We start from the raw sequence: 27791 nt of genomic DNA, 5'->3' as shown, positions 1-27791 counted from the left end.
AAGTGAAGAGCAGAATCAGTCAGGTTTAATATCACTGGCATTTGTCATGAAATTTTTGTTACGCGGCAGCAGTACATTGCAATATATAATAATAAAATAACCACATGACAGTAACTATATACAGTATATATAGTTAAATTAAATAAATAGTGCTACAAGGAGCAAAAAATGTAGTGAGGTCGTGTTCAAGGAATCAATGTCCATTCAGAAATCTGATGACAGAGGGGAAGAAGCTGTTCCTGAATCGTTGAGTGTGAGCCTTCAGTTTCCTGTACCTTCTCCCTGATGGTAGCAATGAGAAGAGGACATGTCCTGGGTGATGCAGACAGTGAGGAGCAAGGCCATAGGTTAAGGGTGAAAGGTGAAATATTGAAGTGGAACCTGAAAGGGAACTTCTTCACTCAGTGGGTGGTGTGAGCATGGGACGAGCTGCCAGCAGAAGTGGTGGATGAGGGTTTGACTGGAACGTTTAAGACAGGTTTGGATACGTACATGGATTGGAGGGGTATGGAGGGCTGTGTTCTAGGTGCAGGTCAATGGGACTGGACAGAATACCAGTTCAGCACAGACTAGATGTGCTGGAGATCCTGTTTCTGTGGTGTAGTGCTCAATGATTCTATGACTCCCCAATTATTCTGAATCACTAACTGTCCATGTCACAGTCACTAATTCAGTGTGTTGTGCGCTCGTGGTTTCTGATAGTTTGAGCTGCTGTCATAATCTCTGGTCTGCTGTCATCCTGAACAGGGGCCAGCAGGTGGCGCAATGGCATCAGCACCGGACTCCGGAGCGAAGGGTCCCGAGTTCGAATCCAAGTCAGGCCACCCCCCTGATCACGGTTTCCATCCGTGCCAGTGAGCGTCGAGCTAGCCACTCGGCCTCGTTAAAGAAAAAAGGGTCGAGCCAGGAACGTTCATATCGTGACCTGGTTAATCCGAAAGGAGACCAATCCTGACACCACACGCCAGACAAGAACGGCTGACTGTCTGCTGCGACACGTTAATGAAAATCCTCAACAGAAACACTGAACCCCGTTTTCCTCTCAACTTCCACCATGGATGATCCATAGAACATGGAACAGTACAGTACAGGAACAGGCCCTTCGGCCCACAATATTGTACTGAACCAATACAATTGTAATCAAATGGCTAATTAAACTAATCTCCATACACTGTCCATAGCCTTCCATTTTCCTCACATTCATGAGCCTATCAAAATGTCCCTTAAAAGTCTTTAATGTTTCTGCCTCTACCACCACCCCAGGCAGACACCATTCTGTGTAAAAACCTGCCCTTTCATCTCCTTTGAAATGATCCCCTTGCACCTTAAATCCATGCCCTCTGGTATTAGACATTCCTACCCTGGGGAACATATAATCTCTGTTTACTCTGTCTATGCCTCTGATATTCTTATAAACTCTAACAGATTTCCCCTCAGCCTCCATTGCTCCAGAGAAAACAACCCAAGTTTAACCAGCCGCTCGTTACAGCAGATGCCCTCTGATCCAGACAGCGTCCCGGTAAACCTCCTCTGTACCATCTCCAAAGCCTGGACTCCCTTCCTATAGAACTATTTGCATTACTCCAGATGCGGCCTAACTAGAGTTTTATAAAGCTGCAACATAACTTCCTGACATTTGAACTCAATGCCTCGACTAATAAAGGCAAGCATGCCGAACACCTTCTTAACCACCCATCAATCTGTCGAGCCGTTTTCAATGAGCTATGAACTTGGACTCCAAGATCCCTCTGCTCATCAAAAATGTCAAGGATCTTGTCCTTAACAGTATTCTGTCTCTTTACATTTGATCTACCAAGGGACAACACTTCACATTTGGCTGGGTTTGATCTATGTCCCATTGTAATCTCTGACAGTCATCTACGCTACCCACAGCAGTACTAGTCTTCATATCATCAGCAAACTTATTAACCCACCCATCTACACTTTCATCCCGGTCACTTATCCACTTCACAGATCATCCATCTGTGGAACATTTAAAAGGGGTCTGTTTTCTGGACTCTGAACATTTCCCAAATAGTTTTGGTACAAATGATAATCTTCGAAACATTTGTTACTTATATAATGGAATTTGTGTATTCCAACACTTCTTTTCCAGCCAGTACGTCCGACCCTGAACTCAGGGGCATCCCCCCTACTCCCTACCTCCACCTGCCCCAGGTAGGAATGCTCTGGAGAATGTGAAATCAGATAGGGGAGATGATTTGTTTCCTTTCCATTCCGGCAAAAAGCAGTGGATCAGCAGGTTTTCTTTTTCCAGAGGTGGGGTTGGTTAGATAAGCTCCTGAATTTTGCAAACATTTATTTAGAATGCATCTAGTTTCACCAACTTTTCGTAGAGTGTACTTTTTAATCTCTGCTGTCTTCTCTTATTCACACATCAGGCACTTTATTAGATAGACCCTTATACCTGACCATTAATGCAAAGATCTGATCAGCCAATCATGTGGCAGCAACTCAATGCACAAAAGCATGCAGACATGGTCAAGAGGTTGACTGGTTGTCCAGACCCAACTTCAGAATGGGGAAGAAACGCAGTGACTTTGACTGTGGAATAATCACTGGTGATGGTGAGAGGATCTCAGAAACTGCTGATCTCCTGTTTTTTTCATGCACAGCATCTCTCGAGTTTACAGAGAGTGGTGTGAAAAACAAAAACATCCAGTGGACGGCAGTTCTGTGGGTGAAAACACCTTGTTAATGAGAGCGGTCAGGGGAGAATGGTCAGACTGGTTAAAACTGACAGGAAGGTGACAGTATCGCAAATAACCACACGTACAATAGTGGTGTGCAGAAGAGCATCTCAGAAAGCACAACACGTCAAACCTAGCAGCAGATTGTCTATAGCAGCAGGAGACCACAAACATACACACAGCACCCCCTTTATGAGTTTCATTAGGTATCGCCAGTGACCACTGAGTGTACGATCAGTCTCGTTCCCTTACTGATTCGTTTGCTCAATTTTAAATCACCCCATGGTTTTATTTATGAGACCACCCATGAACAATGTGGAAGCAGAGACCTTTCTCTTTACAAGAGTGACCAGAACTTTGAAAAACTCTAGTTAGGCCGCATCTGGAGTATTGCGTAAAGCTGCAACATAACTTCCTGACTTTGGTCTCCATGCCTTGAATAATAAAGGCCAGTGTGCCATATGGCTGCTTAATCGTCCCATCAACCTGTGTAGCCATTCTCAATGAGTTATGAACTTGGACCCCGAGAACTCCCTCTTCATCAACACTGTTAAAGATCTTGCCAGTAACAGTATACTGTCTCTTTACATTTGATCTACCAAGGCACAACACACCATGTTTGGTCGGGTTAAACCCTATCTTCCATTTCTCTGCCCATATCTGCAACTGATCTATGTCCCATTGTAATTTCTGCCAGTCTTCTACATTACCCACAACATTACTCATCTTAAACTTACTGCAAACTTACTAACCCACCCATCTACACTTTCATCCCACTCACTTATCCACTTCACAGTTCATCCATCTGTGGAACATTTTAAAAGGGTCTGTTTTCCTGACTCTGAACATCTCCCGTATAGTTTTGGTACAAATGATAACTTTGAAACATTTGTTACTACTCATACTGTGGCGACCCACTTCCTAGCGCACTCGAACCAGCTCACAAATAGTCAGCGCACCGGCATAAAGGCCAGTCCCAAAAAGGCGCCAGGTCTGCTTCACCAACAAAGGGAAAAGCCCGAGCGGGACTGTGAACACGTGCCTCCTACCGCATCCGTGCCCTGGGAGGGCGGGATCAGGGAGGCTTTAAAGCGAGGCCTCAAAGTTCGAATAAAATCTTTTTTAACTGCAGTTTACCGACTCCGTGTTGTTATTTCAGCGCTGCGTGTAGCACACCACTACAATTGGTGACCCCAACGGCCCAAACGATATTTGGGCCGAAGATGACCGACACCGCATCTGTTCATGCGGTTTCGTTGAAAATGCCAAGCTTCTGGACGCTGCGACCTCACCTATGGTTCCAGCAAGCAGAAGCCCAATTCCACGTTCGGCAGATAACCTCGGAGGACACCCATTACTACTACGTGGTGAGCTCCCTCGACCAGGACACAGCGGCCCAGGTTGAGGAGTTCATACAGTCTCCCCCAGCGGACGGCAAATACACGGAATTCAAAGCCCTGCTCATAAGGACTTTCGGACTCTCAGGGCGCGAGCGGGCTGCCCGCTTACTGCACCTGGATGGTTTGGGAGACAGACCTCCATCGGCTTTAATGAATGAGATGTTGTCTCTGGCCGGAGGACACACACCCTGCTTCATGTTTGAGCAGGCATTCCTGGAGCAGCTGTCCGAGGACATACGCCTGCTGCTGTCCGACACGGATTTCAGCGACCCCCGGAAGGTGGCAGCCCGGGCGGACTTGCTGTGGAAAGCCAAGAAGGAGAGTGGGGCGTCCGTCCCACAGATCACCAGGCCACGCTCCCAGCAGCAAACCAGACCAGGCCCAGCCGCAGAGCCCACTAACCCCAGAGGGAGGGGTGAGGAGGCCAATGAACAATGGTGCTTCTACCACCAGCGGTGGGGAGCAGAAGCCCGCTGCTGTCGCCCGCCCTGCAAGTTCCTGGGAAACGCCAGGGCCAGCCGCCGCTGATGGCTACGGCGGCAGGCCATCGGGATAGCCTCCTGTATGTGTGGGACAAGCGGTCGGGACGGCGCTCTTTGGTCGACACCGGAGCCAAGATCAGCGTCTTACCTCCGACGAGTTACGACACCCGCAACAGGGCACCGGGTCCTACCCTGAGGGCCGTGAACGGCAGCACAGTAAGGACCTACGGCACCCGTACGGTGCGGCTACATTTCAGCTCCAGCCAGTTCACGTGGGACTTCACACTGGCCGCTGTAGCCCAACCGCTTCTGGGCGCGGATTTTTTTGCGGTCTCACGGCCTACTGGTCGACCTGCCCAGGAAGAGACTGGTCCACGCAGAGACCTTTCAGACGTTCTCCCTGGGTGCAGCCCAGTTGCCAGCCCCTCACCTTGACTCCATCACGCTGTCCGACAATGACTTCACCAGGGTCCTGGCGGATTTCCCATCGGTTCTGGCACCGCAGTTCACGGCCGCCATGCACAGACACGGCGTACAGCACCACATCCCGACCCAGGGACCACCCCTCCATGCCCGTGCTCGGCGGCTTCCCCCGGACAAGCTCCGACTGGCGAAGAAGGAGTTCAAGAGGATGGAGGAATTGGGGATCATACGGCGGTCCGACAGCCCATGGGCCTCCCCCCTGCACATGGTGCCCAAAGCGACAGGGGGCTGGAGACCATGCGGCAACTACCGCAGGCTGAACGAGGCTACAACACCGGACCGTGACCCTGTGCCGCACATTCAGGACTTTGCAGCAAACCTGCACGGCACACGGATCTTCTCCAAGGTAGACCTCGTCCGGGGATAAAATCAAATCCCGATGCATCCGGACGATGTCCCCAAAACGGCTCTCATCACCCCGTTCGGCCTTTTCAAGTTCCTCCGCATGCCGTTCGGCCTGAAGAATGCCGCACAGACGTTCCAGCGGTTAATGGACGCGGTAGGACACGACCTGGACTTCGCTTTCATCTATTTGGACGACATCCTCATAGCCAGCAGCAGTCATCAGGAGCATCTGTCCCACCTCCGTCAACTCTACACCCGAATGAGTGAGTACGATCTAACAATCAACCTGGCCAAATGCCAGTTCAGGCTCGACACCATCGACTTCCTGGGCCACAGGATTACTAAAGACGGGGCAACCCCTCTGCCCGCTAAGGTAGACGCAGTCCGCCATTTTCCCCGACCCACCACAATCAAAGGCCTTCAGGAATTCATGGGTATGGTACTTTGCTCAACTTTTAAAGGATGCGTTCCCTTCTGTATTTCCAGACAGTCCTCCGTTACTTGATCGCGCTCACAGAATTATGCGTCGATCAACAAGTGCTTCAGCTAAACCACCAGTTGTAATTGTCCGATTTCACTATGTGCATGTTAGAGAGCAACTTATTCATGTGGCTCGGGGTGTAGGGATGGTCAAATTTTAAGAATTCAATTTTCGATTAGTGGAAGATTTTAGTCCAGAAGTAATGAAGGCAAGGCTTCTTTTTAAACCTCTGATGTCCGAATGTTATGAGAAAAATCTAAAACCTGCGCTCTTATACCCTGCGAAGCTCAGAATCTCACCTCCCAATGCATCACGGCGTGTTTTCCTTTCTACATCTGAAGCTCGAAGCATCCTGAATGAGAACTTCCCTACTGTTGTGGATTCTCATCTCTAATAAATGGGTGATTTTGATCGTTGCAAGATGATTTTTGTTTCCAAAACCAGATTTTGTTTCTGGCTATTGGTGTAGGTTTACTCTATATTTTATACTCTAGTTAAAGTTTTTTTTGACGTACTAATCTTGTTATTTTACTTACTTCAACCACTGTATTTTATCTTTGGTTATTATTATTAATCCTTTGAAGGTGATTTTTTTTACTAAGATGGCGGTTTCTTCTCTAAAATATTTTTTTTTATTTCGCCATTTTTTATCTCTCGTCTTCTTCCTACAATGCATCTCTTATCACAGTTTAAATTTTTTTTGGTGTTTGGGTTTTTAACCTGATTTATAAGTTACTAGTGATTATATACTTTTTGTTTTTTTTACGATTAATTATATTAAGAAGTTTGGTTTTAGTATAGTGATTATTATTTCTTTAGAGTTTGGGTGGATCTTTTTTTTATCCTTTATATACGGAGTTGTCTTCTGCTGATATGGGGGTAGAGTTAGTTTCATTCCTCTTTTTTCCCAGCCTATCCCTGGCTGGGATGGTCTTTTTTCTTCTTCTTGGGTGGGGGGTGGGAGGTCTTCTTCTAAATCTTATGGTTCTTATACTAGTTTTTTTTAATTTTTTCATTTGGGCTGATATTAAACTACAAAAATGTCCACTATGTCATCACTTCCGAGTCCGCCCCTTATTTTTGTTCCTCTTCCGGGTGCATGAGTTCGTAATTTGGTTAACTCTTTATATACTAAAAGGTTGATTTCAGAAATATGGCTCAGACTATTAATTTTGTCTCTTGGAATACTAATGGCTTAAACCATCCGATTAAATGGAAAAAGATTTTCAAGGTATTCCAAAGACTTAATGCTCATATTATTTTTGTACAAGAAACTCATGTGAGGAAAGAGGGCAATTATCGCTTTTTTAGGTTTTGGAGGGATCAACAGTATCATTCGAATTCGAATGCCAAAGTAAAGGGAGTTTCAATTTTTATTGACTCCTCTATTGTATTTGTCCAACATGATATCTTTTCGGATCCGAATGGTAGATTTTTGTTAATTACTGGCTTACTTTTTAACAAAAAGGTTGCTATGGTTAATGTTTATGCTCCAAATGTGGATTGTCCCGATTTTTTTAAGTCCTTATTTACTTCTTTACCTAATCTAAATGAATATAAGTTAATAATGGGTGGTGACTTTAATTGTTGTTTAAATCCTTTGATGGACAAATCTATATCTATTCAGACTTTACCTAATAAGTCGGCCACTTGTATTAACTCTTTTTTGACTGATAATGGAATTTTTGATATTTGGAGATTTCGGCATTCTAAGGACAAAGAGTTTTCCTTTTTCTCACATGTTTATCATTCCTACTTGAGAATTAATTATTTTTTTATTGACTCTTGTTTTATTCCATCGGTAATTGGTTGTAATTATGATATTATAGCCATCTCTGACCAAGCTCCATTAAAACTTTCTATTAAATTTACGGATACAGCTTCTAGTGCTAGACAATGGTGATTTGATTCTACCTTATTGCAAGATCCGGATTTTATTAAATTTATGAAGGAACAGATCGATTTCTTCTTTTCAACTAATTCCATGGATGATATTTCTTGCGGAACACTTTGGGACACTTTTAAAGCATATATACATGGACAGATTATCTCCTACTCTGTTGGTCTGAGAAAACGTATTAAGAAGGACACTCTTTTATTGGTTGATAAAATTAAAGAGATTGACAAGAAATATTCGATTACTCCTAGCAAGGAGATTTACAAACAAAGGGTTGAACTTCAAATGGAACATAGTTTATTACTTACATCTTCGATTGAAAATCAATTAATGAAAACCAGATCTGATTTTTATATACATAGTGATAAATTGGGTAAACTGTTAGCTAGTCAATTGAAGAATGATTTGGTTAAACGTCAAATTACTAAGATCCATCAGCAGAATGGGGATCTGACAGTTAACCATGATGAGATAAATAAATCATTTCAAGATTTTTATACCTCCCTGTATCATTCCAAATTCCCTAATGATCGTAATACCATGTGTGATTTTCTTGGGAAATTGAATTTTCCAAAATTATCATCAGACGATCTTTCAATATTAGAAACTCCTATTACGGATGCAGAAATTAAAGGGGTTATTTCCTCTATGAATTCTGGGAAAGCACCAGGTCCAGATGGGTATGCAGTAGAATTTTTTAAATGTTTTTCCGCTACTCTTTCTCCTTGGTTATGCAGGGTTTTTGAAGAAGCAATTAGATTGGGCAATCTGCCACAATCTTTTTATAGAGCTTCCATTTCTTTAATACTGAAGAAAGATAAAGACCCTTCTGACTGTGCATCCTATAGACCAATATCTTTATTGAATGTAGATTTCAAGATCTTTTCCAAGTTACTGGCATCTAGGCTGGAGAAGGTATTACCCCAAATTATTTCGGAAGATCAAACCGGTTTTATTAAAAATCGCTATTCTTTTTTCAATGTTAGGAGATTATTGAATATTGTTTATACTCCTTCACATAGCACTTCAGAATGTGTGATTTCATTAGATGCGGAGAAAGCATTTGATAGAGTTGAATGGCCATACTTATTTTATGTGCTTGAGAAGTTTAATTTTAGTCTGACATTCATTTCCTGGATTAAACTGATATATCATACTCCAGTAGCCTAGGTGCTTACTAACAATCTAAGATCTCCCTTTTTTCGTTTATTTCCGGGCTAGACAAGGCTGTCCTCTTAGTCCATTATTATTTGATATTGCTTTAGAACCCTTGGCAATTGCTATCAGAGAATCACAGAACATTTTTGGCATTAATCGTGGGACAGATATACATAAGTTATCATTATATGCAGATGATTTGTTATTATTTATTTCTGATCCTGAGAAATCCATTCCTGCAGTTTTATCATTGTTGGTTCAATTTATTGATTTTTCCAGGTATAAATTAAATCTTAATAAGAGTGAATTGTTTCCTGTAAATAGACAGGTTCCAATTTATGGAAATTTACCTTTTAAATTAGTTAATGACTCTTTTATTTACTTAGGGATTAAAATCACAAAAAACTATAAAGACTTATTTAAGGTTAATTTTTTACCCTTAATTGATCAAATTAAATGTTTGTTTACTAAATGGTCACCACTATCTTTATCTCTGATAGGTCAGATTAATGCTATTAAGATGGTTATTTTACCCAAGTTTTTATATATATTTCAAGCGGTACCAATTTTTATTCCGAAATCTTTTTTTGCTAATGTTGATTCAAAAATTTCCTCATATATATGGCAGAATAAAAATCCTAGGTTAGGTAAAATATATTTACAGAAGGCAAAGAAGGAAGGTGGAATGGCATTGCCTAATTTTAGATTTTATTATTGGGCAGTTAATATCCGATATTTGATATGTTGGTTAAAGGATTGGGATATATCTTTTAGCCCTCATTGGGTGAACTTGGAAATTAAATCTGTACAAGGATTTGTATTGGGTTCTATTTTAGGGGCTTCTCTTCTCTTTGCTCTTTCTAAATTGCCGAAACGAATTGACAACCCGATAGTTAAACATACTTTACATATATGGTTTCAATTTCAGAATTTTTTTGGGTTGACTCAGTTTGTTTTAAATATTCCTATTGTATCCAATTGCTTTTTTTATCCTTCTATTTATAGACCAAGCTTATTCAGCTTGGAAGACTAAAGGATTATTATGATTTTCCAATTTATTTTTGGATAATTGTTTTATGTCTTTTGAGCAATTATCTAATAAATATAATTTGCCTAGATTTCATTTGTTTAGATATTTACAGATTAGGAATTTCTTAAATACTATACTTCCTACTTTTCCAAATTTTGTGTCTTCAGGTATTTTGGAGAATTGGTTTGAACTAAATCCTTTTCAGAAAGGGCTAATATCAAAACTTTATAATATAATTATGAAGATACATTCAGAGCCCTTTCATAAGATTAAAAATGATTGGGAAAGAGAACTTAACCTTATTATCCCTATTGAGAATTGGGTTAAAATTCTTCAATTAGTTAATACATCATCTATATGTGCTAAACATCCATGAATACAGTTTAAAGTTGTGCATAGGGCTCATATGTCCAAGGATAAATTGGCTCATTTTTATTCCTTAATAAATCCTATTTGTGACAGATGTCATTCTGAGATAGCGTCTTTAACTCATATGTTTTGGTCGTGTCCGCTTTTGAAGAAATATTGGAAAGATATTTTTGATATTATTTCTGCGGTATTGAACATTAATTTACAACCTCATCCTATTACTGCAATTTTTGGTTTACCAATGATGGACTCACTCCATTTATCCTCTTCCGCTTGTCGAATGATTGCATTTCTTACATTAATGGGCAGAAGATCTATTTTGTTGAATTGGAAAGAAATTAATCCTCCTACCGTATTTCATTGGTTTTCTCAAACTATGTTATGTTTAAATTTAGAAAAAATTAGAAGTGTTGTATTTGATACTGCTATTAAATTTGAAAAGATATGGAGACCATTTATTCAATATTTTCATATGATGTAATATGACCCTGTTCCAAGCCTATTTGTTTTTCCAGTTTTGATTGTATATATGTTGAGAGGATCGGAGTTGACGACATTGATGATTTTCTATTGTTGTGAGATATTATAAACAGCCCTTTTTCTTTTTTTTTCTTTTTCTCTTTTTTCTTTTTTTTGTTTTTTTTCTCTACTAGTTATTAGATTATTAGATTAGTTTTTTTGCATAATTTTTTTTCTTTTTTCTTTTTTCTGTTTTTAAAAAAAATGTATATTATGATATACCTAGGTTTGACTTGTTTATTTGTATATTGTATCGTTCATGATTTGGGAATACTCATTTATACTGCTTATGTATTCTCTCATGTTTAGTTGGAAAGTGTATGTTTGTAATCCCATTATCTATGTATCATTTTATTTTGTTGATATTAATAACAATAATAAAAAGATTGAAAAAGAAAAGAAAGGAATTCATGGGTATGGTAAATTTCTACCACCGCTTCCTCCCTTCAGCTGCCCGGATCATGTGCCCCCTGTTCGCCCTGATGTCGGGTCTGGGCAAGGACATTACCTGGGACGAGGAGTCCGCCGCCGCTTTCATTAAAATGAAAGAAGCCTTGGCAAACGCCGCGATGCTAGTGCACCCCAGAATGGACATCCCTACCGCCCTCACAGTGGACGCATCTAACACGGCAGTCGGTGGGGTACTGGAGCAACTCATCGAGGGTCGCTGGCAACCCCTGGCGTTTTTCAGCAAACACCTGCGACCACCCGAGCTCAAATACAGTGCTTTCGACCGGGAACGGTTGGCGCTATACCTGGCAATCCGGCATTTCAGGTACTTCTTAGAAGGTAGGCCCTTCACCGCGTTCACGGACCACAAACCGCTTACCTTTACGTTCACGAAGGTGTCCGATCCCTGGTCGTCCCGCCAGCAGCGACATCTGTCCTACATCTCCAAGTACACGACGGATGTCCGGCACGTCTCGGGTAAGGACAATGTCGAGGCGGACGCGCTCTCTCGCCCTAACATTCATGCCCTTTCCCAAGGGGTAGACTTTGAGGCGCTGGCAGAGGCGCAGCAGGCAGACGAGGAGATCCCGAGTTACAGAACCGCAGTCTCCGGTTTGCAGCTCCAGGACCTCCCCGTAGGCCCAGGTGAGAGGATCCTACTCTGTGACGTCGCCACCGGCCAGCCCCGTCCCGTCGTCCCGGCAAACTGGCGGCGACGCGTTTTCGACTCCATTCATAACTTAGCGCACCCCTCCATCAGGACAACCGTCCGGATGGTCTCCAGCAGGTTCGTTTGGCACGGACTCTGCAAGCAGGTCGGTGAATGGGCCAGAACGTGCATGCACTGCCAGACGGCCAAGGTGCAGCGACACACCAAGGCCCCGCCGCAGCAGTTCCACCCCACCTGCCGGCGTTTCGACCACATTCATGTGGATATCGTGGGGCCCCTGCCAGTGTCGCGAGGAGCGCGGCACCTCCTGACTATCGTGGACCGGTTCACCAGATGGCCAGAGGTGGTCCCGCTCACCGACACCACCTCCAAATCTTGCGCCCGGGCGCTGATCGCCACCTGGGTGTCCCGCTTTGGTGTACCGGCCCACATTACCTCCAACAGAGGCGCCCAGTTCACCTCCAGCCTGTGGTCAGCTATGGTCAGCCTTTTGGGGACACAGCTGCACCACATAACTGCCTATCACCCACAGTCGAACGGACTAGTGGAGCGTTTCCACCGTCACCTGAAGTCGGCTCTCATGGCCCGCCTGCGAGGAGCTAACTGGGCGGACGAGCTTCCCTGGGTCCTCCTCGGCATCCACACGGTGCCCAAAGACGATCTGCACACCTCGTCGGCCGAGTTGGTGTACGGCGCACCCCTGGTCGTCCCCGCGGAGTTGATACCAGCCCCAATGGGGCACGAGGAAGAACCCGCAGCAGTCCTGGGCAGACTACGCGAGAGGCTCGGTAACCTGGCCCCCGTACCCACTTCGCAGCATGGGCAGAACCCGACCTGCGTACCCAATGACCTGCAAAATGGTAAGTTCTGTTGGTCCACGTTCGTGCTGGACGTTGGGGGGAGAGAGGAGGTTTTCATGGTGGACCGACTCAAACCGGCCCATGTGGACGTGGCGCAACCGGTCGAGTTCCCGGCCCCATGACGCAGAGGACGACCTCCCAAACAGGGTCTGGCCCAGACTGTGGACATTGGGGGGTGTATCGCCGGTTCTGGGGGAGGGGGTAATGTGGCGACCCACTTCCTAGCGCACTCGAACCGGCTCACAAATAGCCAGCGCACCGGCATAAAGGCCAGTCCCAAAAGGGCACCAGGTCTACTTCACCAACAAAGGGAAAAGCCCGCGCGGGACTGTGTACGTGCCCCCTACAGCATCCGCGCGCGGGACAGGACTGTGAATACGTGCCCCCTACAGCATCCACGCCCGGGGAGGGCGGGATCAGGGAGGCTTTAAAGCGAGGCCGCGAAGTTTGAATAAAATAAAATCTTCTTTAACTGCAGTTTACCGACTCCGTGTCGTTATTTCAGCGCTGCGTGTAGCACACCGCTACACTAAGAGTAAACCTAGCAATTATCAGCCTGTAAGTTTGACGTCAGTGATGGGTAAATTAATGGAAAGTATTCTTAGAGATGGTATAGATAATTATCTGGATAGACAGGGTCTGATTAGGAACAGTCAACATGGATTTGTGCACGGAAGGTCATGTTTGACAAATCTTATTGAATTTTGTGAAGAGGTTACTAGGAAAGTTGAAGAGGGTAAAGCAGTGGATGGTGTCTATATGGACCAGTAAGGCCTTTGACAAGGTTCCACACGGAAGGTTAGTTAGGAAGGTTCAGTCGTTAGGTATTAATATTGAAGTAATAAAATTGATTCAACAATGGCTTGTTGGGAAATGCCAGACAGTAGTGGTGGATAACTGTTTGTCAGGTTGGAGGCTAGTGACTAGTGGTGTGCCTCAGGGATCTGTACTGAGTCCAATGTTGTTTGTTATATACATTAATGATCTGGATGATGGGGTGGTAAATTGGATTAGTAAGTATGCAGATGATACTAAGATAGGTGGCGTTGTGGATAATAAAGTAGGTTTTCAAAGCCTGCAAGAGAGATTTAGGCCAGTTGGAAGAGTGGGCTGAAAGAAGGCAGATGGAGTTTAATGCTGAGAAGTGTGAGGTATTACATTTTGGTAGGAATAATCAAAAACAGGACATACATGATAAATGGTAGGGCATTGAGGAATGCAGTAGAGCAGAGTGATCTAGGAATAATGGTGCATAGTTCCCTGAAGGTAGAATCTCATGTGGATAGGGTGGTGAAGAAAGCTTTTGGTATGTTGGCCTTTATAAATCAGAGCATTGAGTATAGGAGTGGGGATGTAATATTAAAATTGTACAAGGCATTGGTAAGGCCAAATTTGGAATATTGTGTACAGTTCTGGTCACCGAATTATAGGAAAGATGTTAACAAAATAGAGAGAGTACAGAGAAGTATGGGATGAGTGCAGGTCGGTGGGACTAGGTGAGAGTAAGCGTTCGGCACGGACTAGAAGGGCTGAGATGGCCTGTTTCTCTGCTGTAATTGTTATATGCTTATATGGTTATATAGTGGTTTGTCAGTTTTAGATGTTATGTCAAGTCTTTGCAAACTCCTGAGTCATTTGACTCAGCCTACGACAGTGGTGTTGTCAGCAAACTTGAATGTGGCATTGGAGCTGTGCTTAGCCACACAGTCATCAGTGTAAAGTGAGTAGAGCAGGGGAATAAGCAGAGAGATCATATGGTGCTCCAGTGCTAATGGAGACATTGGAGAGGGTTCAGAGAAGATTCACGAGAATGATTCCAGGAATGAAAGGGTTACCGTATGAGAAACTTCTGGCAGCTCTTGAGCTGTATTCCCTGGAGTTCAAGAGAATGAAGGAGGATCTCATAGAAACATTCCAAATGTTAAAAGGCCTGAACAGATTAAATATGGCAAAGTTATTTCCCATGGTAGGGGAGTCTAGGACAAAGGGCAGGACTTCGGGTTTGAAGAACATCCATTTAGAACAGAGATGCGGAGAAATTACTTCAGTCAGAGAGTTGTAAATCTGTGGAATTTTGTGCCACGAGCAACTGTGGAGGCCAAGTCACTGAGTGTATCTAAGGCAGAGATAGATAGGTTCTTTATTAGTCAGGGCATCAAAGGGTATCAAACAGGGGAGTGGGGATGATTGGACAAATTGTATCAGCACATGATTGAATGTTAGAGCAGACTCGAGGGGCCAAATGGCCTACTTCTGCTCCTATATCTTATGGTCTTAGAGAGTGGAGTGACATTTGCAATCTTCTGGTCCTCTGGGACCATGCCAGAATCAAGTGATTCTTGAAAGATCATGACCAATGATTTCGAAGGAAGTAGAGGCACTGCTGCGCTTTCCTCATTTTGCTCTTAACTGCTGCCCCAGCACAAGTCCTCTGTAATGAGACACCAAGGAATTTAAAGTTGGCGACCCTCTCCGACTCTGATCCTCTGATGGGAATGGCTCATGGACATCTGGTTTCCTCCTGAAGTCAGTAATCAGGTCCTTGGTCTTGCTGACATTGGGGAAGAGGTTATTGCTGTGGCACCACTCAGACAGATATTCAGTCTCCCTCCTATATGTTGATTCATCACCACCTTTCATCCCAGAATTACCACCAGCTCCAAGAACTCTTGCTGTTTTCCCAGTGGGACAGAGCAGCCTCACACATGGAAATGCTTTACTGACTTTTGTCATGAGGAACAGACATTGAAATCAACGAAACGGGTGCTGCCGTGGAAACAATCAGACTCGATACCTCGGGAGGAAAGGGAAGGTGTACATTCAATAAGCTATGGAATTACCCCCTCCCTCACACTCCATTAGTGCATTTTGACCCACCAGTGACCCATCGGCACAGGGAACATCGATACCCTGACACCTCAGCCTTTTAAATAAGATTCTGGTCTTGTTATTTCAGAGAACATCCTCAGGATTGTTGCCTTTTTGTTAGCCAGGCTCGAAATATTTCTCATTGATAATCTTCTCCAGGGGCTGAATGTTTATGTCAGAAGCAGGGTTTAAACAACAAGATTATGGTGATCATTGTGGGCATTGTATGTATTTCAAAAACATAAACAGAGACACCAATCTTAATACTTTTTATATCCTCCATCTTCCTTCCTGGTCAGTTTCCCAAAATTCTAGTCCTTATCTCAGTACCTGGAATTACCAAACAGAATGGAAAAGTTTATGACAATACATTGCTGACTTCCCAGTGCTGACAATGGTTTTATCACATAAACATGCCAATAAAAATATGGTGGGGTGGAATTTGGCAGCTCCAGAAGCTTTCTATATCTTTTAAAATTAATATTAATCTTGTTTTCCCTGTTTTTAAATCTCTTAATGGTTTGTGACCAGATTACATCACAGAATCACTTTCCTTTCATAATCCTGCTCAGACTCTCAGGTTTTCTGCCACCGGTCTCTTAAATTTAAAAAAATCTCCCTCAGAAGAAAATAGGCAGGTCAGCTTTTTTAAACTATGCTCCTAAATGCTGGAATTCAATGCCTAAAACTATAGGGAGGCAAACTCAGTTGATACTTTTAAATGACAGCCTAAAAGTATTTTTACCTTGGTTTTAATGAACATCGTTTTGTCTTTTATTTACGTTTATTTTTTATATTTGTACTTTTATCCAATTGCAAAGCATTCGAACTACATCATCTGTGTGAAAAGTGCTCAATAAATTAAGTTCTTTTTATTATCATTGTTATTGAAAATTGTTCCATCATGATGCCATGCCCCTGTCCCCATTTCCCACCCTAATCGAATGCATTTTCTACCTCCCTCCCCTCCCATCCCTTCTCTTGCTACTTTTTCCGTTTCTCCACCTTTTCCATCCATCCACACTTTCACTTCACAACCATTTCCTTCTGTTCCCCCCAACAGAAAACCCAAGCCTCAGGTTTGACAAACAGTTCTTCTTCTCTCATCCCACCAGTGCAGCAATGAATGTTGGATCAAATCTCGAATGGGCTCCTCCTTGGGATGACAGGTACTCACAGAGATGGGGGTTGAATGACAGCTGCATTCAATATCTGCACCTCAGTGTTTATTCTATCAGGTGAGTACCCAACCTAGCCTCAAATGGAAATTATAACTGCAAAAACTATGGTGAATTCTGGACCAAATTCCATCCTGAATAAGCACACGGATGAAAGAAAAATGGATGTCTATGTGGGATGGAAGGCTTAGATTTATCTTGAAATAGGTCAATGATCTGGATGATAATGTGGCAAATTGGATCAGCAAATTTGATGATGACACAAAGATGGGAGGTGTAGTGGACAGTGAGGAAGGTTTTCAAAGCTTGCAGAGGGATTTGGATCAGTTGGAGGAATGGGCTGACAAATGGCAGATGGAGTTTAATGCGGACAAGTATGAGGTATTGCACTTTGGGAGGTCAAACCAAGGTAGAACGTACAAGGTAAATTGGTAGGACACTGAGGGGTGCAGTAGAACAGAGGGATCTGGGAGTACAGATACATAATTCCCTAAAAGTGGCGTCACAAGTAGATAGAGTTGTAAAGAGAGCTTTTGGTACATTGGCCTTTCTAAATCAAAGTATTGAGCATAAGAGTTGGAATGTAATGGTGAGGTTGTATAAGACATTGGTGAGACCGAATTTGGAGTATTGTGTGTAGTTTTGGTCAGCAAATTACAGGAAGGATATTAATAAGTTTGAAAGGGTGCAGAGAAGGTTTACAAGGATCTTGCCAGGACTTGAGAAACTGAGTTACAGAGAAAGGTTGAATAGGTTAGGACTTTATTCCCTGGAGCGTAGGAGAATGAGGGGTGATTTGATAGAGGTGTATAAAATTATGATGGGTATAGACAGAGTGAATGCAAGCAGGCTTTTTCCACTGAAGCCAGGGGAGAAAAACACAGAGGTCATGGGTTAAGGGTGAAGGGGGAAATGTTTAAAGGGAACATGGGGGGTCGCTTCTTCACGCAGAGAGTGGTGGGAGTGTGGAATGAGCTGCCAGATGAAGTGGAAATGCGGGCTCACTTTTGACATTTAAGAAAAACTTGGACAGGTATGTGGATGAGAGGGGTTTGGAGGGATATGGGCCAGGTGCAGGTCAGTGGGACTAGGGAGAAAAAAAAGGTTCAGCACACGCAAGAAGGGCCAAAAGGCCTGTTTCTGTGCTGTAATGTTCTACGGTTCTATGGTTAAAAGGTCAGTATAACATTTTGGGCCAAATGGCCTAAACTATGTTGTACAGTTCTACGTTTTATGAAACATAAAGCTACTTACCAACAAGGCGTAGTTGTATTATTCTCAGCTCTTGTCCATCCACAATGAAGGTGTAATCTCCTTTGTCACCACGTTCTGCTCCATTCACAGTCAGAGCACCATTAGAAGTATCAAAGTGCAGACGAAACTTGAACTGGTCACTCAGTTCCACTAAGCTGTGACCTGGGACATGACGCAAAATGCTCCTGCCGATGAAGTTCCAAACTATTTCACTCTTGCTGGGATCAACTTTGAGTTCAGGATCCAGTAAAACTGATGAGCCAAGGACACGAACCTCTTGTTTAACTTTATCTGTTAATAAAAATATTTGTACTCATTTAAAATGTGGTGGCTGTGAAACACTTAAACAGAGAACTTTGTGAAACTGCAGCAAATGAGAACATACTACTGAATAGATATTGTGCCACTCTTTACTGGGGTTACAGGAACTTGTCTTTCGGACAAGAATGTTGTGAAAATTCTTCCTGCTCAACCTCCCACCTTAAACCCCTCATCAACTTTGGCTGATCCAACACTCTCACACTGTACCTGTTCAAGCCAGACCCCAGTGCTTCTGATCTACACTGGCTCAAAAACTGACAATTCACTGGCTTCAGATTTCTCCATTCTCCATCTCTCAGAAAGTTGAATTGCCTCACCTTCAGATTTCTCTGGGGTTCATTCATCCCCTTTTCAGGAACAACCCTCAGTTTCAACACCTTGGCAACACAGGGGACAGGCAGAACCTCAGCACGTGGTGGTACCTGGTGCCCATGTATTTAGGTTCCACACACAGCCTGATGCAGACACACATGAAGTTGGTCATCAGGGTGAGGGACACATTGGGTAAATTGTTGCGCCCATTATACAGGGATTTGTGCGTTGTGATCTGTGCCTCGCCCTCTCCATCTCGGACCCCCAGATGAACCTGAAAACAGCTCGGGTGATTCTCAAGCTGGAGGAGTGGGGCATGGGCAACACTTGCACCAAGTACAGCAGCCTGAGAGAACCTCACACTTGTTGACCAGGTTCTTCCCAGATATTGATAGGGAGCACCCTCCCCACAGTCCCAACAGTTCAGTCCAGGCTATTATTCAAAGTTCAAAATACAAAGAAAATTTATTATCAATGTACATATATGTAACCATAAACAACAATAAGATTTATTCTCTTGCGGGCATTCACAATAACTACAAGAAACACAAATGAATCAAAGAATGACCAGCCCCATCCAAAAAATACAAAAGAAGAAATAATAATAGTAATAAATAAGCAATAAATATCAAGAACATGAGATGAACTGTCTTTCAAAGCCAGTCCACTGGTTGTGGGAACATTTCAGTGATGGGGCAAGTGAAGTTGAGTGAAGTTATCCCCTTTGGTTCAAGAGCCTGATGATGGTTGAGGGGTAATAACTGTTCCTGAACCTGGTGGTGTGAGTCCTGAGGCTCCTGTAATTCTTCCTTATGACAGCAGTGAGAAGAGGGCACAACCTGGGTGGTGGGAGTCCCTGATGATGAATGCTACTTTGCTGCTACATTACTCTGTGTAGATGTGCTCAGTGGTTGGGAGGGCTTTCCTTGATGATGGACTGGACCATATCCGATACTTTTTGGAGGATTTTCCATTCAAAGTCATTGATGTTTCCATATCAGTCTGTGACTCAACCAGCAAATATACTCACCACCATACATCTATTCACTAAGGAGAAGGATATTGTATTGTGTAAGGTAAGGGAAACAAGTAGGGTAGTTATGGAAACTATGATGATTAAAGAAGAGGAAGTACTAGTGCTTTTAAAGAATATAAAAGTGGAGAAGTCTCCGGGTCCTGACAGGATATTCCCTAGGACTTTGAGGGAAGTTAGTGTAGAAATCGCAGGGGCTCTGACAGAAATATTTCAAATGTCATTAGAAACAGGGATGGTGCCGGAGGATTGGCGTATTGCTCATGTGATTCCATTGTTTAAAAATGGTTCTAAGAGTAAACCTAGCAATTATCAGACTGTAAGTTTGACGTCAGTGGTGGGTAAATTAATGGAAAGTATTCTTAGAGATGGTATAGATAATTATCTGGATAGACAGGGTCTGATTAGGAATAGTCAGCATGGATTTGTGCATGGAAGGTCATGTTTGACAAATCTTATTGAATTTTGTGAAGAGGTTACTAGGAAAGTTGAAGAGGGTAAAGCAGTGGATGGTGTCTATATGGACCAGTAAGGCTTTTGACAAGGTTCCACACGGAAGGTTAGTTAGAAAGGTTCAGTCGTTAGGTATTAATATTGAAGTAATAAAATGGATTCAACAATGGCTTGTTGGGAAATGCCAGACAGTAGTGGTGGATAACTGTTTGTCAGGTTGGAGGCCGGTGACTAGTGGTGTGCCTCAGGGATCTGTACTGAGTCCAATGTTGTTTGTTATATACATTTATGATCTGGATGATGGAGTGGTAAATTGGATTAGTAAGTATGCAGATGATACTAAGTTAGGTGGCATTGTGGATAATAAAGTAGGTTTTCAAAGCTTGCAGAGAGATTTAGGCCAGTTAGGACAGTGGGCTGAAAGATGGCAGATGGAGTTTAATGCTGATAAGTGTGAGGAGCTACATTTTGGTAGGACTAATCAAAATAGGACATACATGGTAAATGGTAGGGCTTTGAGGAATGCAGTAGAGCAGAGTGATCTAGGAATAATGGTGCATAGTTCCCTGAAGGTGGAATCTCATGTGGATAGGGTGGTGAAGAAAGCTTTTGGTATGCTGGCCTTTATAAATCAGAGCACTGAGTAGAGGGGTGGAGATGTAATGTTGAAATTGTACAAGGCTTTGGTAAGGCCAAATGTGGAGTATTGTGTACAGTTCTGGTCACCGAATTATAGGAAAGATGTTAACAAAATAGAGAGAGTACAGAGAAATTTACTAGAATGGAGGGTTATGGGATGAGTGCGGGTCAGTGGGACTAGGTGAGAGTAAGTGTTCGGCATGAACTAGAAGGGCCGAGATGGCCTGTTTCCCTGCTGTAATTGTTATATGGTTATATAGTGGTTTGTCAGTTTTAGATGTTATGTCAAGTCTTTGCAAACTCCTGAGTCATTTGACTCAGCCTACGACAGTGGTGTTGTCAGCAAACTTGAATGTGGCATTGGAGCTGTGCTCAGCCACACAGTCATCAGTGTAAAGCAAGTAGAGCAGGGGTATAAGCACAGAGATCCTGTGGTGCTCCTGTGCTGATGGAGATTGTGGAGGAGATCTTCCTGCCAGGTGCAGCACTGGTTTGGTCAGGTGAATCAGAAGAAACTGTCCCAATTGGTGATGGCCTTGGACAGAATCTTACAGTTGACATTCAACAGTAAAATGGGCCTCCCATTCTGATGTCATCCCTTTCCCTATTTTGCTTGTATGAGAGGAATGATGCCCTTCCTCATGGAGTCTGACATGCTGCCAGCTGGAAGTATTGCATTGTACACTCCCAGCAGGTTTGGGCCCATCAGTCCCACGTAGCCGAGTACAACTCAGTCAGTGAACCATCACCATCCTTCTGAAGGGGTGCTGAGGGCATTGTGCAGCTTGTCTATTTTAACTGTTTCCATCAGGAATCTGGAGGTGCTGTCCAGCCTGTTGTCGGCACTACCGGCTGCATCGATGATGTCACCAACCAGAATGACCAGCTGTGATGTCACCGGCAGTGGTGGGAGCGGCTCGAGGATGGCCAGCCACTCGCTCCGCACGGGTGAGGTGTACGTGTTCATTAACCAGAGCAGAGTGTTTCAGTACATTATGTATGCCACAAGGAGCCACACCCCAACCACCTCTCTGACTTGGGTGATTGAGAAGTTGTCACCCTGTAACAGAATTCCCAGGCCAGTAGGATGACAATCGTTGCCCCCAACCACACAGATGGACCATGGGGTCACCATCACAACCAACTCTGGTAGTTGCAGAGTGTGTTAGCCCACACTCCTGTAAAAAACTCACATCAGCCTTGACCTTGGCCAGTTATTGTAAGGTGTTGACACATCACACCGTTCTCTTTACACTGATCACATTCAAAGATGCCAATTTTGTGTCTATGATTTGTTCTTGTATTACATTTCTTGTCCAGGTCACTCAGCCTGAGCCGTCAAGGACATCCCTCTCTTTTTAGGCTATGCCCTCTGGTCCTCGATTCGCTCACAAAAGCAAACATCCTCATCACATCCACTCTATCTTGACCTTTCAATTTTCAATAGGTTTCAATGAGATCACCCTCATTCTTCTAAATTCCAGTGAGCAAAGGCCCAGAAACATCAATCATAGAACCATAGAACTATAAAACATTACAGCACAGAAAACAGGCCCTTCAGCCCTTCTTGGCTGTGCCAAACCATTTTTCTGCCAGGTCCCACTGACCTGCACCTGGACCATATCCCTCCATACCTCTCTCATCCAAGTCCAAGTTGACATTCTGTCCAAGTTTTTCCAAATGTTAAAAGGGAGCTCGCATTTACCACTTCATCTGACAGCTCATTCCACACTCCCACCACTTACTGTGTGAAGAAGCACCCCAATGTTCCCTTTAAACTTTTCCCCCTTCACCCTTAACCCATGTCCTCTGGTTTTTTTTCTCCCCTAGCCTCAGAGGAAAAAGCCTGCTTGCATTCACTCTATCTATACCCATCATAATTTTATACACCTCTATCAAATCTCCCCTCATTGTTCTACACTCCAGGGAATAAAGTCCTAACCTATTCAAACTGTCTCTGTAACTCAGTTTCTCAAGTCCAGGCAACATCCTTGTAAACCTTCTCTGCACTCTTTCAATCTTATTAATATCCTTCCTGTAATTAGGTGAACAAAACTGCTCTCAATACTCCAAATTCAGCCTCACCAATGTCTTATACAATCTCAACATTACATTCCAACTCTTATACTCAATACTTTGATTTATAAGGCTAATGTACCAAAAGATCTCTTTACAACTCTATCTACCTGTGACGCCACTTTTAGGGAATTATGTATCTGTATTCCCAGATCCCTCTGTTCTACTGCACTCCTCAGTGTCCTATCATTTACCTTGCATGTTCTACCTTGGTTTGTCCTTTTAAAGTGAAATACCTCACATTTGTCTGCATTAAACACCATCTGCCATTTGTCAGCCTATTTTTCCAGCTGGTCCAAATCCCTCAGCAGGCTTTGAAAACCTTCCTCACTGTCCACTACAATCTTTGTATCATCAGCAAATTTGCTGATCCAATTTGCCACATTATCATCCAGATCATTGATATAGATGACAAATAACAATGGACCTAGCACTGATCCCTGTGGCACACCACTAGTCACAGGCCTCCACTCAGTGAAGCAATCCTCCACTACCACTCTCTGGCTTCTTCCATTGAGCCAATGTCTAATCCAATTTACTACCTCTCCATGTATACCTAGCGACTGAATCTTCCTAACTAACCTCCCATGCGGGACCTTGTCAAAGGCCTTACTGAAGTCCATGTAGACAACATCCACTGCCTTCCCTTCATCCACTTTTCTGGTAACTTACTCGAAAAACTCTAATAGATTGGTGAAACGCACAAAGCCATGTTGACTCTCCAAAATAAGTCCCTGTCTATCCAAATACTTGTAGATCCTATCTTTTTGTACTCCTTCCAATAATTTAACTATTACCGACATCAAACTTACCGGCCTATAATTTCCCAATTACTTTTAGAGCCTGTTTTAAACAATGGAACAACATGATCTATCCTCCAATCACCCATAGATACTGACATTTTAAATATATCTGCCAGGGCCCCTGTAATTTCAACGCTAGTCTCCTTCAAGGTCTGAGGGAATATCCTGTCAGGTCCTGGGGATTTATCTACTCTGATTTGCCTCAAGATAGCAAGCAGCTCCTCCTCTTCAGTCTATATAGGTTCCACGACCTCACTGCTTATTTGCCTTATCTCCATAGACTCCATACCAGTTTCCTTAGTAAATACAGATGCAAAAAATCCCATTTAAGATCTCCCCCATTTCTTTTGGTTCCACACATAGCCGACCACTCTGATCTTCAAGAGGACCAATTTTATCCCTTGCTATTCTTTTGCTCTTAATATACCTGTAGAAGCTCTTAGGGTTACCCTTCACCCTGACTGCCAAAGCAACCTCATGTCTTCGTTTAGCCCTCCTGATCTCTTTAAGTATTTTTTTGCACTTTTTATACGCCTCATGCACCTTATTTGCTCCCTGTTGCCTATACATGTTATACATCTCTCTCTTCTTCTTTATAAGAGTCCCAATATCCCTCAAGAACCAAGGTTCCACTTTGCCTTTATTCCTGACAGGAACATACAAACTCTGCACTCTCAAAATTTCTCCTTTGAAGGCCTTCCACTTACCAATCACATCCTTGCCAGAGAACAACCTGTCCCAGTCCACACTTTTTAGATCATTTCTCACTTCTTCAAATTTGGCCTTTTTCCAGTTCAGAACCTCAACCCGAGGACCAAATCAGTGAGGTAGTGTTCATGGGTTCATTGTCCATTGAGAAATGTAATGGCAGAGGGGAGGAAACAGTTCCTGAAATGTTGAGTGTGTCTTCAGCCTCCTGTACCTCCTCCTTGATGGTTACATTGAGAAGAGGGCACGTCCTTGATGATGGATACCATCTTTTTGAAGCATCACCTTTTGAAGGTATCCTTGATACCAGGTTAGTGCCCATGATGGATCTGGCTGAGTTTCCAACTTTCTGCTGCTTTTTCTGATCCTGAGCAGTGGCCCCTCCATACCAGACAGTGATGCAACCAGAGTGTTCTCCACGTACATTTGTAGAAACTTGCATGAGTCTTTGATGACATACCAAGACTCCATAAACTCGTAATGAAACATAGCCGCTGTTGTGCCTTCTTTGTAATTGCATCAATACGTAGGGCCAGGACAGATCTTCAGTGGTGTTGACACCCAGGAAATTGAAACTGCTCACCCTTTCCACAGCTGATCCACTGATGAGGACTGGGAAGTCCACAATCAATTGCTTGGCCTTACTTACGTTAAGTGTACGGTTGTTGTGTTGTCACACCATTCAGCCAGCTGATCTACCTCACAAACACGAGGAAATTTGCAGATTCTGGAAAATTATGCAACGCAAACAAAATGCTGGTGGAATGCAGCAGGCCAGGCAGCATCTGTAGGATGAAGTCCTGACGAAGGGTCTTGGCCCGAAATGTCGACTATACTTCTTCCTATAGATGCTGCCAGGCCTGCTGTGTTCCACCAGCACTTTGTGTGTGTTATCTACCTTACTCTTGTACGCCTCCTTGTCACCAACAGTGGGCTAAGCATTCATCCTAGACGTGTTCCAATGTTGACTGTCAGCTAGGTGGAGATGTTATTTCTGATCCGCTCTGACTGGTCTCCCAGTGAGGAAGTCAAGAAGGGAGGGACAGACCCCAGGTTTTGGAGCTTTTGGGACATTCTGATTCGGCTCCAGGGAAAGACAATACATGAATGTTCATGTTGATTGGTGGTCATTTAAATCCTCAGGGTGTGATCAGGGAAGTCGTTAAGTGGCCATTGTCTGCATTACCACAATGTTAAAGTGTTTCCCTGTCACAATGCATCATTCGGGATAGGTCTGTTTTTTTCAGAATCAGAATCAGGCTTATAATCAACTGCACGTGACGTGAAATTTGTTAACTTGGCAGCAATGGTTCAATGATAGATAGATAGATAGATAGATACTTTATTCATCCCCATGGGGAAATTCAACTTTTTTTTCCAATGTCCCATACACTTGTTGTAGCAAAAACTAATTACATACAATACTTAACTCAGTAAAATATGATATGCATCTAAATCACTATCTCAAAAAGCATTAATAATAGCTTTTAAAAAAAGAGTTCTTAAGTCCTGGCGGTAGAATTGTAAAGCCTAATGGCATTGGGGAGTATTGACCTCTTCATCCTGTCTGAGGAGCATTGCATCGATAGTAACCTGTCGCTGAAACTGCTTCTCTGTCTCTGGATGGTGCTATGTAGAGGATGTTCAGAGTTATCCATAATTGACCGATATATTATAAATGCGATATATAGTTAATATTCTGGCCAGTTCTGTATTCAGAGAGCCATCCTTCAGCACTTTAACAAAAGAGATGTATTTTGAGTGTTAGGAGTTTGTGCTCTGAAGCTTTCAAAAGGATTCTACTGGCTGGGATGTATGACTATTATAAATATGTAATTCAACAGATATTCAAAATGTTAGAGGTTGGTAGGTAATTATACCTATTGAAATTGTGTTTATTCATTTATCACTTTGTGTTTAAAAAATATAAGACTGTGTGATGAGAAGAGAATCAGATTCTCTGCAGAAATTCTGCTGTTTTTATATCACCAGCTTCAACGTCTCTCCGATGACTCAGTTGATGAGTCACAGCAGAAGTTATCCTGCTTAGACTTTGATGGAAATAAAAATCACAGATCATAGTTTCTATGGCAGATTCTGCCATTAATAAATCACACACTACATCACAAATATCTGAAACTTCTTACCAATGACAAGCAACTCCATTATTTTCAACTCTTTCCCATCAACAGTGAAGGTGTAATCTCCTTGGTCACTGGCATTTAATCTGCTTATCGTCAGTGCACCACTCAAAGCGTTGAATTGTAAACGGTCCTTGAACTGTTCACTCTGTTTCAATGTGGCGAAACCTGGGATGTGATCCAAAATAACATCATGGCTTTTGTTGCTGGCTTTGAAAGTCCAAAGGATATCATTCTTGCTGGAATCAACGGTGATTTCAGGAACCAGTAAAACTGATGAACCAAGGACACCAACCACTTCTTCCCTTTCAGCTGATTAGAATAAAAAGAAAATATAATCATTTAAACTGTAGAGCAGGTGAAAGTGAGACAACTACAGCACAGGAGTAATATTACATGAACAGATGTTATTGGACATTTTACTGCAGTTTCAGGACCAAGCTGTGTAGGGCGACTTGATCTGTAGCCTTGGTCACCTGGATAATACTAATACTTACGTCAGGATGTTGTTTATTGGCCTCAGCTCAGTGTTTAATACAATCATTCCCACGATTCTGACTGGAAACATTACAACCTTGCTTTTATATTCTAGTCCTCTCAAAATGAATGCTCACATCACATTTTCCTTCCTCACCACAGACTCAACCTGCAAATTAAACTTCAGGGAATCCTGCACAAGGTCTCTCAAATCCCTATGTGTCTCAGATTTTTGCATTTTCTCTTCATTTAAAAAAATGTCAACCCTTTTATTTCTTCTACTGAAGTGCATGACCTTACACTTCCCGACACCACATTCCATCTGCCATTTCTTTGCTCATTTTCCGAACCTGTCCTTCAGTAGCCTCCCTATTTCCTCAAAACTACGTGCCCTCCACATCTACAGATGCAATGGGCTGTCCGTACCACTCACTCCAACGACCCAGTCAGGATGCTCTCAATTGTGCCCCTGTAGAAAGTCCTTATATTTTGGAGATCCATACCAAATTTCTTCAACCATGGATTGAAGGAAAATGAGGAGGAATTTCTTTACCCAGAGAGTGGTGAATCCTTGGAATTCTTTGCCACAGGACGCAGGAAAGAAACCAAAGATGGTAGTTTCCCTCCCAGGTGCCAGGGTCCGGGATGTTTCTGATCGCATCCACGATATCCT

The 27791-nt window shown here is 43.1% G+C and overlaps 1 protein-coding gene across 1 annotated transcript in view; it reads right to left on the bottom strand.

The window, feature by feature from the left end:
- The window catches only part of LOC140721541 (obscurin-like), a 241912-nt gene that overhangs the window by 165545 nt on the left and 48576 nt on the right, over positions 1–27791 (bottom strand). Inside the window, exons 2-3 of the mRNA XM_073036362.1 lie at positions 26648–26953; positions 18156–18446 (exon numbers count right to left, since the gene is read on the bottom strand). Coding sequence (XP_072892463.1) covers positions 18156–18446; positions 26648–26953 — 597 coding nt within the window. The remainder of the gene's footprint in view (positions 1–18155; positions 18447–26647; positions 26954–27791) is intronic.

The sequence above is a fragment of the Hemitrygon akajei genome, chromosome 2 (genome assembly GCF_048418815.1).
Source record: "Hemitrygon akajei chromosome 2, sHemAka1.3, whole genome shotgun sequence".
NCBI lineage: Eukaryota > Metazoa > Chordata > Chondrichthyes > Myliobatiformes > Dasyatidae > Hemitrygon > Hemitrygon akajei.
This window is presented reverse-complemented; position numbering and strand designations above follow the sequence as displayed.